The 12,942-nt window shown below is 42.0% G+C and overlaps 1 protein-coding gene across 10 annotated transcripts in view; it reads right to left on the bottom strand.

Moving 5' to 3' along the window:
* Positions 1–12,942, bottom strand: part of dst (dystonin) — a 666,855-nt gene that overhangs the window by 388,510 nt on the left and 265,403 nt on the right. For all 10 annotated transcript variants that reach the window (XM_068020163.1, XM_068020162.1, XM_068020167.1 and 7 more), the window contains 3 exons: positions 10,859–11,025; positions 436–548; positions 139–245 (listed from right to left, as the gene is read on the bottom strand). In XM_068020163.1, coding sequence (XP_067876264.1) covers positions 139–245; positions 436–548; positions 10,859–11,025 — 387 coding nt within the window. The remainder of the gene's footprint in view (positions 1–138; positions 246–435; positions 549–10,858; positions 11,026–12,942) is intronic.

The following is a 12,942-nucleotide window of genomic DNA, read 5'->3' as shown; positions in this document are numbered from 1 at the left end:
AGAAGTCCAAACAAGTTTAAACAAGGTTATTCCGATTCAAGAAGCAGTTACAGGATCTTCAAAAGCAAACATGTAAGTTGACTTTCAGGATGAAATAAATCATCATCCAACGAGTAATGATACATTTCAGTGCCTTACATTTGCATTGATGCCTTCACCATCTTCTGGGACTTTGGGAAAGACATCATAGAGCGACGACACATAAGTAATCACAGACTTCTCATCAGGGGATGGAACATTAACATCTAAGGAAAGAGCAAGCGTCACTTTACTTGAGCACTTGTTGCGTTGCATTTGGTTACATCACAGATCACATCAGGAAACAGATACACAACTTTATGAAATTCTCCAGATAAGAAGAAGCATTGATTATTTCTCTTTAAATCTCATCAAAGGGACAGAAGATCGTGTTTACTAAATGGCCAACAGGTTTACCTTCTGGGTCCAACAATCTAGTGACACCAAGTTTCTCGGCAACACCAAAGGCTTGTTCCAAATTGCTCACATTACTCTGAACTGATACTTGACTCATATCTACCAGGTCCGGCCTGCAATTCAGAACAAGACATCAGATGATGGTTAGAGAGTTTTAAGGAAATGACTAGCCTTGTTTTTAACTATGCAGATCAACAATGTGCTTAGACCCCATTTAGAGTACGGTGTTCAGTTCTAGGCACCGCTCTTCAGGAGGGTATATTGGGCTCAGAAGGCGTGCAGCACAGATTCACCACGATGATGAATGTAGTAATTTTGAAGACAGGTTGCACAGATTATGCTTGTATTCCCGAGTATAGAAAAATAAGGGGTGATTGAGGTGCTTAAGATGATTAAAAGGAGTAGACAGGGTTAAGAGAGAGAAACCATTTCCTCTGCTGAGAGAATCCACAGAGGGAATTTTATGCTCTCCCCCTCAGTGGGCTTGGAGACAGGGACAACATATAATCGGGTGAGATGGTGGCAGCGGGGGCAGGGGGCCGCCACCTTCCTGCCTCTGCCGAAATTAAGTCCAGGATGGGGAGGCCTGTGAATGGCCTTCCCACTCAGCCACCAAATGAGGCCCTTAAATGGGCAATTAATGCCCAATTAGGGGCCTCATCCTGCCACCGCTGTAATTAGCCCAGCAGTGGGCAGGCCTGTCGCCGCATGGGGAGCACGGCAAGAAAAACTATGCAGGTTGCTTGTCAGCTTAGGTTGAGCAGGGTGGGGGTGGGGGGGGGAGTGGGGAGTCCCTTGTTAAAGGGCAGTTAGTACCTGAACAAGGGATCTGGCATCGGGAAGGCGGGGGGCCTGCTGAAAGCCATCCCCTACCCTTGCTGCTAACCCCCTACACATCCGCGACCCCTACCCCGCGAGACCCTTCCCGCCCTGACCTAGCTGTGACACCACACCTATGCCTCGACTGGATGCTCCACCGGCAGCAGCCACAGTCTCCGTGGTGGCGCTACTCAGTTAAAGAGCTGCCGGCCTCTGACTGACCAGCAGATCTCAGATGGCTGGACTTCCATTGCCAGGGTTCTTGATCCCATGGCAGGCCCGCCACTGTCCAGTTAAGTGCCTAATTGAGACCCCCCAATGCCAAGATAAAATCCCAGGCCAGAACAAGGGGACATTACCTTAAAATTAGAGCTAGGTCATTCAGGAGTGATATCAGGAAGCACTTCTTCACAGAAAGGGTAGTGGAAATCTAAAACTCTCTCCCCCAAAAAAGTGTTGAGGCTGGGGGTCAATCGGAAATTTCAAAACTGAGATTGATAGATTTTTGTTAGGTAAGGGTATTAAAGGTTCTGGACCCAGGATGGGTAAATAGAGTTAAAATACAGATCAGTCATAATCTAACTGAATGGCAGGACAAGCTTGAGGAGCTGATGGTCTACTTTTGTTCCTATGTTACTATGACTACAGTCAAAATTCAGCAAATTACACAAATATCAACAGTACAAATAGGCTGGAGGAACAACAAAGTAGCATGAGAGGCTGGGTGAGTTCAGCTGCCATAATAACAGTAAGAGGTCTATAGTTTAAATAGAGGGTATAGGAAGCCAATTTGTAATTAGTAATGTCACAAAAATAGCTGACAGATAATTGACCAGTTATTTTAGTGATGTTGGTTGATGGCTAAGTGTTGGCCAAAATATTGGCAAGTTCCCCTGCTCTTCTTTGGAATAGTACCATAGCACCCTTACGTCCAACTGAGAAGGCAGAAGGAACCTCACTTTAACATTTCATCTGAAAGACAGCACCTCTGACAGTGCAGTGTTCCCTTAGAGCTGCACTGGCAGCGCCAGCTTAAATTCTGTGCTCAAAGCCTAGAGTGGGTCTTGAACTCTCAACCTTTATGATTAGGGATTAGTGTTATCAGTGAGCCATAGCTGACACCAAGTCTGTGAACAGCAGTTTCTGCTTATGTCATCAGCATCGATATTAAGAAGAAAAATAAACACAAATACTGTGGAAAAACCAAGGTAATAATTATGAAAAGCATGGATATGATCTGGGCTGTTGTACAATAGAAAGACTCTCAACTTTGTCTAGCATTTACTATTGTGCTGAGCAAACAGATTACCGAATCAAATTCTTCTTCCAAGTTCATATAAAGGATGATTGTTAATGTAATCCAGATGTACCTTGTGTCATACTTCAATTAACATCTTCTAATTCTCCATTTCATCACTTCACAGTCTATTAAGCCTTTGCTGATTAGAAACCTTGCAAAATCTTTTTCTTCAAGTTGTGCACGTTAGAAATAGGTGAGAGAAGGAGTCATTTAACACAGATACCATTAACAAAAGAGAAAAAGAGAGAGCTAGTGAAAGAGAATGTGAATGTCTGATTGTGGAAGAAAGATAACAAGCGTGTGATTGGGAGGGGGGAGTGCGAGGGAGAAAGAGAGAGACAATAATGTACTTTTGAAGTGTAGTCACAGTTTTAATGTTGGCAGCCAATTTGCATACAGCAAGCTCCCACAAACACTAATGTGAATGGCCAAATAATCTGATATACTGATGTTGATTGACAAATATTGATCAGGACACCAGGGAGAACTCCCAGCTCTTCTTTGAAATATTGCCATGCAGTCTTTACTTCCAACTGAGGGGGCAGACAGGGCCTTGGTTTAACATCTCAAGCAAAGGTCAGCAACTCCAACAGTGCAGTGCTCCCTCAGTACTGCACTGGAGTGGCTGCTTAGGAGACCCATTCTGAGCTAGTTACTTATGCTCTCGAACCAGCAAATGAGTAAAATAAGGCAGGTTACAAAGAAGCAATTAAGGTGGCTTAAAACAATTTAAATCAGTTTCCCAAACTAGGCATATCGTCCCAGTGTTTGGAGCAGTAATGTTTTTTGGTTCACTATTGGAAAGGAAACATGCTGTCCTTACCAAGTCTGATCACTATGTGACTCCAGTCCTCATACAAGCATGGTTGGCTCTTAACTGCCCTCTGAAGTGGCCTAGCAAGCTACTCCATTGTAACAAAGCACTACAGGATAACCAGATTAAAATCAAATGGACCATTCATCTCCAGACCTCATTACAGTCTTGGTCTAAAATTGGATAGAAGACCACAATTCCAGAGATTAGGCAAGAATGACTGCCCTTTACATCATGATAACATTTCACCGAGTGTGACAAGAGGCCCTAGTAAAACTGAAGTCAATGGGGATATGGGGGAAAACTCTTCACTGGCTGCAATCATACCTGGAAGAAAGGAAAATGGTTGAGATTTGTGGAGGCCAATCATCTCAGCCCCAGGACATCGCTGCAAGAGCTCCTCAACCATCTTCAGCTGTTTCATTGATGACCTTCTCTCTATCATAAGGTTAGAAGTGAGGCTGTTCACTGATAATTGCAGTATCATTTGCAATTCTTCAGATAATAAAGCAGTCCATGCCCACATGCAGCAAGACCTGGGCATCCTGGCTTGGGCTGATAAGCGGCAAGTAACATTCATGTCCCAACAAGTGGCAGGCAATGATCATCTCCAACAAGAGAGAGAGTCAAATTATCTCCACTTGACATTCAAAGGTATTACCATCACCAAATCCCCCAATGTCAACATTCTCGGGGGTTACCATTTACAAGAAACTCAACTGGACCAGCCACATAAATGTTGTGGCTACTTCAGGACGCCAGACGCGGCACATTCTTCAGCGACTGACTCACCTCCTGATTTCCCAAACCCTTTCCTCCATCTAAAAGGCACAAGCTAAGAGTATGACAGAATACTCCCCACTTGCCTGGATGAGTGCAGTTCCAACAACACTCAAGAAGCTCAAGACCAATATCTAGCCCCTCCACCATCAGTATATCATGGCTGCAGTGTGCACTATCTACAAGATGTACCACAGCAAGATGCCAAAGCTTCGACAGCCGCACTTCCCAAACCCATGACCTCCACCATCCAGAAGGAACAGTACTGAAAGAGTTCCGAAGAAGGGTCACTGACCCGAAACGTTAACTCTGCTTCTCTTTCCACAGATGCTGCCAGACCTGCTGAGTGAATCCAGCATTTCTTGTTTTTGTTAGTACTGAAAGAGTGCTGCACTGTCGGAGGTGCCATCTTTCGACTGTCTGTCCTCTCAGGTGGATGTAAAACATCTGGTGACATTATTCGAAGAGGAACAATGGAGTTCTCCCTTGCATTGCAGGTGTACAAGGACTTCCAAAAGATGTCTGATATTTTGCCACACAACAGACTTGTGAGCAAAGTTCTAGCTCATGGAATAAACAGGACAGTAGCGACATGGATACAGAATTGGCTGAGTGACAGGAAACAAAGAGTAGTGGTTAATGGATGTTTTTCGGGCTGGAGGAAGGTTTGTAGTGGAGTTTCCCAGGGGTCAGTGTTGGGACCCTTGCTTTTCTTGATTTCTGTTAATTACCTAGACCTCGGTGTACAGGGCACAATTTCAAAGTTACAGTTCTGTGAATTCTGGATTCTGTGTCCTGAGCTGACATATATCCCTCAACCAACATCATTAAAACAGACAATTTGGTCATTCATTTCATTACCATTTGTGCTGTTTGTTCTATGTAAATTAGCTGCTGTGTTTCATACATTATAACAGAGACTGCACTTCAAAAGTACCTCATTGGCTGCAAAGTGATTTCGGACATCCCGAGGTCATGAAAGACAAGTTTTTTCCTTTCTTTTCTAACTGCACACTACACAGGAGAAAGCGACAATGGGATATAGCTTCCACCGAATGGCCCCTTTCTGTGCCATAATGACTCGAAGATTCTATAACTCAACTAGAGATGAGCATTCCAAAAGCTTGGCTGCTGATGTAAATTACCATTTGGATAGTCTGAAGCCAACAGCTCGAATCAAAGCTAGAAAGTCAGGATCACCCAAAAGCCTAGCACTACTTAATATTAAATGTGTGGTAAAACATTTCACCGAGTTGCTTTAAGGGATCTTAGGTTCCAAACATTATGTACCTCCTAGGTTTAATCCTGAATCTGCTTGAACAGGCAATGAAGCAATTAGATACAATGAAGATAAATATCTGAGTGTTTTGCCTAACCAAGGATTAGGCAGGTTCAGACATATTACAACAAAGCAATGAAATTCAATGAGCCACCACCTACTACTTCAACACATCTGTAAGAAAATTATTATAGAGAATTCCAGTTGAGTTGCATGATTCCAATTTATAAAGGGAATACATTTAAATACTTCCTACAAACTAAATTCACCGGTGGCATGGAAGAAATTTGTTCTAATAAGAAGGAATTGAACTTGCGTTTATATACTGTTCACAACCTGAGGAAATCCCAATATATTGCTTACTTCAGAAATGTTCACAATGCTGTTATTAGGAAAACGTGGCAGACAAATTGCACATAACAATCTTACAAATAGCAATGAGATAAACAACCAGATAATCTGCTTTAGTGATTGAGGAACAAATGAGGGCACTTGGAGAACTCCCCTTCTCCTCTTACAACATAGAAAGAGGCCATTTGGTCCATCATGCCTATACTAGCTCTTGGAAAGAGTTATCTATTTGTCCCACTCCTCTGTTCTTTCCCATAGCCCAGAACTGTTTTTAATCCAATTCTTTTTTGAAAGTTACTATTGAATCTGCTTCCACTGTTCTTTCAGGCAATGCATTCCAGGTCATAACAACTCACTGTTTAAAAATATTTGCATCTCTCCTCTTAAATCTGTGTCCTCTGGTTACTGACCCATCTGCCAGTGGAAACAGTTTCTCTTTATTTACTCTAATCCAAACCATTCATAATTTTGAACACCTCTGTTCAATCTCTCCAAACCTTCTCTGCTCTAAGGAAAACAACCCCAGCTTCTCTAGTCTCTCCACATAACTGAAGGCCCTCATCCCTGATACATTCTAGTATATGTCTTTTGCACCCTCTCCATGGACTTGACATCCTGCCTAAAGTGCGGTGCCTAGAACCACACACAATAATCTAGTTAAAGCTTAGCCAGTGTTTTATCAAGTTGCAATCTCTGTTCTTCACTTGTTCACAACAATTATATAAACTGCACCAGAACAGTTATGCAGTTGCTTATGTGACGTTACCATGGAAGAAATAATCCAACTCTTTAGTCACGAATCCTTCATAAACAAATAACCATGATTGGCAAAACACTTTTATGGAGACTCCGTTTTATTTTTTTTAATGTTCATCAAGGTGAGGAATGCTCGCACTTGGAAGCCAAACAATTCTGACTTCAGGCATTCCCAGCTGAAAGACTCCAACATCAGTTGCAGCATAGTCAGACACAAGTCACACTCCATTTTTAATCCCTCAACCTACACCTGAAACAGATCAGCTGGTCATTTATCCTACTGCTGTTTGCGGGAGCTTGCTGTGCGCAATTGGTTTGCCACGTTCCCCTACAGTGACTACACTTCAATCGAACTTCATTGGTTATAAAGAAATTTGGGACGTCCTGAGGTGGTGCTAAGATGCTATATCAATGGAAATCTTTATTCTATTTATGGGCAAGAGGACACAGTTTAAAATGAAGCGTGACCAATAAAAAAGAAATTTAAGCAATACATTTTTTCTTGGGTAGGAGGGAGATAGAAAGGTAGGGCAGATCAATGGGAAAGGTGGAAGTGAAGCCACTGCAGATTTCTTTATAAAAGAGACTGGATGAATTTCTGTTGGTAAATATGATTCAGGGCTATCAGGCGCAGAATCACATTAGGAAATGTTTAGTTTAGTTTAGTGATACAGCACTGAAACAGGCCCTTCGGCCCACCGAGTCTGCGCCGACCATCAACCACCCATTTATACTAATGCTACACTAATTCCATATTCCTACCACATCCCCACCTGTCCTTATTATTCTCTACCACCTACCTATACTAGGGGCAATTTATAATGGCCAATTAACCTATCAACCAGCAAGTCTTTGGCATGTGGGAGGAAACCAGAGCACCCGGAGGAAACCCACGCAGACACAGGGAGAACTTGCAAACTCCACACAGGCAGTACCCAGAATTGAACCCGGGTCGCTGGAGCTGTGAGGCTGCGGTGCTAACCACTGCGCCGCAAATGTGATGGGAGGTTTGGAACAATTCACTGGATGGCCATCGTCTGCCCAAAACATGACAATGTTGGTCTATATCATTTCCAATGGTGCCTCTATGCATCCTTGCAAGGTTCTTAAGCAATATTTTAATCAGACAAATGCCTGGCCATGGTTCCTCATGTGCCTCATTATCTGAAACCTGCATCTTCTCTTCCATCCCGAGCACACACCCAGGCAGGAACAATTATTTCAATTGCAATCCTACCAACAATGTCAAATCATGGTTACCCAACCATGACATTTTTATACACAATTATTGTTTCTGTAATGAATGGGCAGATCCAATTTATGGAATTCCATTCCATTAACAGTTTCAAAACACAACACAAAGCAAAGGTCTTCCCAGTAAACAAAACTCCCTTCAACCTTTGTTTGGAAGGATAGTGGTGGTTTCAAATCCCTTCATGAGCTCACCCCTTCCTATCTCTCTAGCCTCCTCCAGCCCCACAACCCTCCAAGATACCTGCACTCCTCTAATTCTGGCCTCTTGAGCATCCCCAATTTTAATCACTCCACCATTGGTGGCCGTGCCTTCAGTTGTCGATGCCCTATACTCTGGAATACCCTCCCAACATCTCTCCGCCTCTCTCTCTTCCTTTAAGATGTTCTTTAAAACCTACCTCTTTTACTAAGCTTTTAGTCATCTGACCTAACATCTCCTTATGTGGCTCAGTGCATATAATCACAGAAAAAGAACCTTCCAGACTTGCAGTTTCCTTTTGAATGCATCAATTCTTTGACACTGGGCAAAAGAGTTCTCCCACCTTGTATTGTTTTTTTTCAGTTTATTAATTTCACTGAATATGTCTGTAAGTTAACGTTTCGGATCAGTGACCCTTCAGCGGAGTTCCGAAGAAGGGTCACTGACCCGAAACGTTAACTCTGCTTCTCTTTTCACAGATGCTGCCAGACCTGCTGAGTGGTTCCAGCATTTCTTGTTTTTATTTCAGATTTCCAGCATCCGCAGTATTTTGCTTTTATGTCTGTAAGTTAACCCAGTTAACTCAGTTAGGGATGGACAATAAATGCTGACCTAGCCAGTGATGCCCACATCCCATGAACGAATAAAAAAAATATCAATGCTCTCGTGAAGACCCTTGGAATGTTTTATTACGTTAAGGGCACTATATAAATATAAGTTCTTGTTGGTGAATACCAAAAAGTTCAAATTTCAAGTTTGCGACAGTTCATTCAAAGTAGCTTTTTGGGGAAACTCCTTTTTGCAACACAAAGGGTCACAAAAGTAGAGCTTTAATCTTGCCTCAAAAGAGGTTAGAATTGGAGGAACACAGGGATCTCGGAGGGTTGTCAAAGGTTACAGAAATAGGGAGGAGTAAGGCCATGGAGGGATTTGAACAAGAGGACAAGCATTTTAAAATTCCAGGCATTGGTGGACCAAGTGCCAATATCGGTCAGCGAGCAGAGGGGTGATGGCTGAATAGGACTTGGTGTGAGTTAGGATATGGGCAGCAGAGTTTTGGATGAGCTTTATGGAAGGTGAGGGGCCGTCTAGGAGAAGACTGGAATAAGTCAGTCTTTTTGAAGTCACAGGAAGTTTAGCTTCAATACTGAATGTTTTTGTCAACCAACAAGCACAAGCAATGAAAAATAGAGCATTAAAGATTTGGCATTCTATATTTGGGCTGGAGCCATTTCAGATTAACACTACTTGTCCTCCCACTCCACAATGCATTTTCCTCCTGGTGTGGGTTCATGTGGGTACTGTTTCACAGTGCCAGCTGCCCCTTTTACCCAAATGACCCTCCTTCAAAGTGTCGCTTAGACATTGAATGCTAGCAAACTTTAGGAGGGCAGCAGACGTGAGAAAGATCCTGCTCTCACCTGTATCACTTTGCCCTCAGCAGGTCTAGAATGCAGAAATTCATTACCATTCCACGCAATGCCCACCTGAGATCGGGAAGTCCAGAAGAGACAAGGGATCTTCCTTTGCCTGTATGACATTTATTGCTAAAGGGCAATCTAAAAGCACAAGTTTTTAAACTTACATCAAAGTCCATTCCCAAGCCCTTAATTACTTGCAATGATAAAGACGAGTAAATTGGATCACAATTGCCCGATTAAATGATAGCCTTAAGTTAGTTATATTAAAGCAGGAAATACAGCCAACACTGAAGTGTTTACGTCAGATTTCTGGCATCTGCAGTATTTTGCTATTGTGTTATTAGGGTTTAATTCACTGCAGGAATTCTTGCAGGATTGGCCACCTTGAAGAAGTTCTGCTCTTCTCTCTGACAGGATTTCTATTTGTCTCTTTTACCTTCATCGCTTCCTGTTTCCCTTCTCATGTTTGATTGCAAATCTTCCCCATTGCTCTTTCCTCCCCTCCCTCTCTCCTGTGCCCTGCCTCTATACTTGCTTTCAACAGTTACATCTCTAACTTTATCCAGTTCTGACAAAAGATCAGTGTGCTGAAAGGTTAACTGTTTCGCTCTGCACAGATGCTGTCTGACCTGCCAAGCACTATCTGTTTTTACTACACAGGCACTTGTTGCATTGTTTTCGATCATTTCACCAGGCTACCAGATTTAAATCAAGTGGACAGCACAGAAGCAATGCAATCAGCCAAGCTGGTCTACACCAGTATTTATATGCTACACCATCCTCATCCCATACTACTTCATCTCACCCGATCAGCATACCCTTCTATTCCTTTCTCCCTCAAATATTTAACTAGCATCCCCTTAAATGCATCTTTTCTATTTGTTTCAAATACACCTTGTGGTAGCAAGTTTCACATTCTCACTATTCTCTGCATAAAGAAATTTCTCCTGAATTCCCCATTAGACCTATTTCTGATTATCTTTTCGATGTTTCCATCTTATATTTATGACCTCTAGCTTTGGACACACCCACAAGTGGAAACATTTTCTCTACATCTACCCCATCAAACCCTTTCATAATCGAAAAGACCTCTATCAGGTCACCCCTTAGCCTTCTCTTTTCTAGAGAAAAGTGCCACAGCCTGTTCAGTCTTTCCCAATAATAGCCTCTCAATTTCATCATCTTTGTGAACATTTGTTGCACCTTCTCCAGAGTCTGGATATCATTTTTATAATGTGGAGATCAGAATTATGTACAGTACTCCAAATGTGGCCTAACCAAGGCTTGGTATAAGTATAACAAGGAAAGCTTCCTCTCTGCTCCATGCCAGCGAAGCTCACATCCCATGAACAAATAAAAACAATGTAATAACATGGGTTTATGCATACTCAAGTCAAAACATGAAAAAGTTGTTAGAGCACAGCAGTATGTACCTGTGCAAAAGCAGTACCTGTATTTATGAATGATTGCATTGAATAATCTGCCATCTCTCCAGCACGAAGTGAAGTTCTCACATCTGACTCCAGCATAGCCCTCTGTTGTCTGTTGTGACCACAGTAATAGTTTCTCCTTGGCTGACATGTCCTCGGACTCCCCAGTAACATGGATGTCAGAGATCTGAAGAACAAATTCCAAAATTAATAAATAACATTGCTGGTGTTCCTTAGTTGTGATAGTTGCTGTCCAAACCACTAACTTTGCGAAACTGGTCACTACCTTGGTGCCGGACACCAATTCAAAAGAAACTTGGCTCGCAAGATTCAGAAACCCGACAATTGGGACAATCTGAGGCATGACCCAACATCTTAATAGCTTGACATAATGTTGGTTCATTTCAATGGTAAGTTACAGCTAACCATTCATTCAGGTGCAACATTTAAACTCCAAGAATGATAAACCCTACAGCAGTTGAACCTGGTTAACCTGTAAGAAATAATAAAAACTGCATCAAATACACACAATTAAATCTGCTTGTTGGCAACTACACAATATTGCATCAGCTACACAAATGTTGTAAAAGGCCTGTAGGCCGTTAAGCCAGAGATTTTGTTGAACTTCCACCCCATTTGCTGCACTCTATTTATGCCCATTATGTTGTTACGGGTGGGTGGGAAATGGCATGGCTGGTTTCCACTTGTCACCTCCCAACTAACCGCAGATAGTGTTTTTGTTAAACTAGTGTTTCAGCCCGTGTTTAGTTTGCCAAATAAATGGACAATGACAGGTTTTCTTGTAGGTTTGAAAAAGATTAAATATTTATTGAACAATAATCACTCGAAATGATCACAGCACCACCCAAGCACACATTCACTCTTACATACACACTCAAGAAAATATAGAAGGGAAAAGGTAAGAGGCGTTAAGAGTTCAAAGTGTAAAAGTCTGCTGTTTTTAGAAAAAACTTGTGGGATCTACTTGGAAAGTAACATTTTTAAAGTTGCAGGCCTGTTTGCTGTTGTCTTGCACTTGCTGGGATGCTGAAGTCTTCAGGCAGTCAACACTTCAGTTTGAAGACGGAGCTGGTATTCCTTCAATTTTCACAGGCCGAGGAGTTGTTCAAAAAGTCGTTTTCCTATTTCTCTGCTGCAGTTGGTTACAAATTCGCCTCAGCAGGTTTCAACTGTCTTAGCTGGAATTAATTTCTATCTGCCTTGTGCTGGAATTAAAGATGGCTTTTGATCTTCTCTCTACGGCTGGAGATTTATGGTCGATGTCCTGATGTTCTCCTTTGCTGTCCAAAATAGGTTACCTTTAAAGGTAAACTCATTAAGTGTTAGTCTCGCCCATGTGGCTTTAGGTTTCAATTTCTGAAAGGCTATACAATAGCTTCTGATGGCAGTCTATTTCGATAAGATGAGGTATTTTCACACTTTGTTGTAGTGACTGCGGTTGGAGACAGGGCTTCTGCCAGTGCCTTTGTTTCAGCTTGTTTTTACATTGATGTGTGATGAGCCGTCTATAATTTCAATGCAGACGGGGTTAATAAGTTTTAGTTCTAGCAGACATGAATGTGTATTTTAGTGCAAGAGAAGATGGATGTCATGTGTCTTTGTCCTCTGTCTTCTTGAAGGCAAGAGTACCAGTCTTTTACATTGTTCTTTTGATAACTCTCCAGTTTACATTTTGTATTTCCATGGCTGCACTTCCCATGACCGTGACAATAAATACATAAATATATATATATATATATACTTTTTTTTTAAACAATGTGTTTTTGTGATCGGGAATGCACTGTCTGAAAGGATGGTGGAAGTAGATTCAAATAATAACTTTCAATAGGGAACTGGATATATATATTGGAAAAGGAAAAATTTGCAGGGCTGTGGGGAAAGAGTAGGGGAGTGGGACTAATTGGATAAGGCAGGATGGGCCGAATGGCCTCCTTCTGTGCTGTATGATTGTACGATTTTATTGCCAACAATCGAAATGACTGTTCACTTTCCAGTCAGAATTGTGGTTAGTGATGTGAATCCTGTTTGCCAAGACATAAGCCACTGTTTCTAATTTGAATGATGCAACACAGCAACTCATCAC

The sequence above is a fragment of the Heterodontus francisci genome, chromosome 3 (assembly GCF_036365525.1).
Source record: "Heterodontus francisci isolate sHetFra1 chromosome 3, sHetFra1.hap1, whole genome shotgun sequence".
NCBI classification, from domain to species: Eukaryota; Metazoa; Chordata; class Chondrichthyes; order Heterodontiformes; family Heterodontidae; genus Heterodontus; species Heterodontus francisci.
The sequence above is the reverse complement of the archived record's forward strand: the minus strand, read 5'-3'. Positions and strand labels throughout refer to the sequence as shown.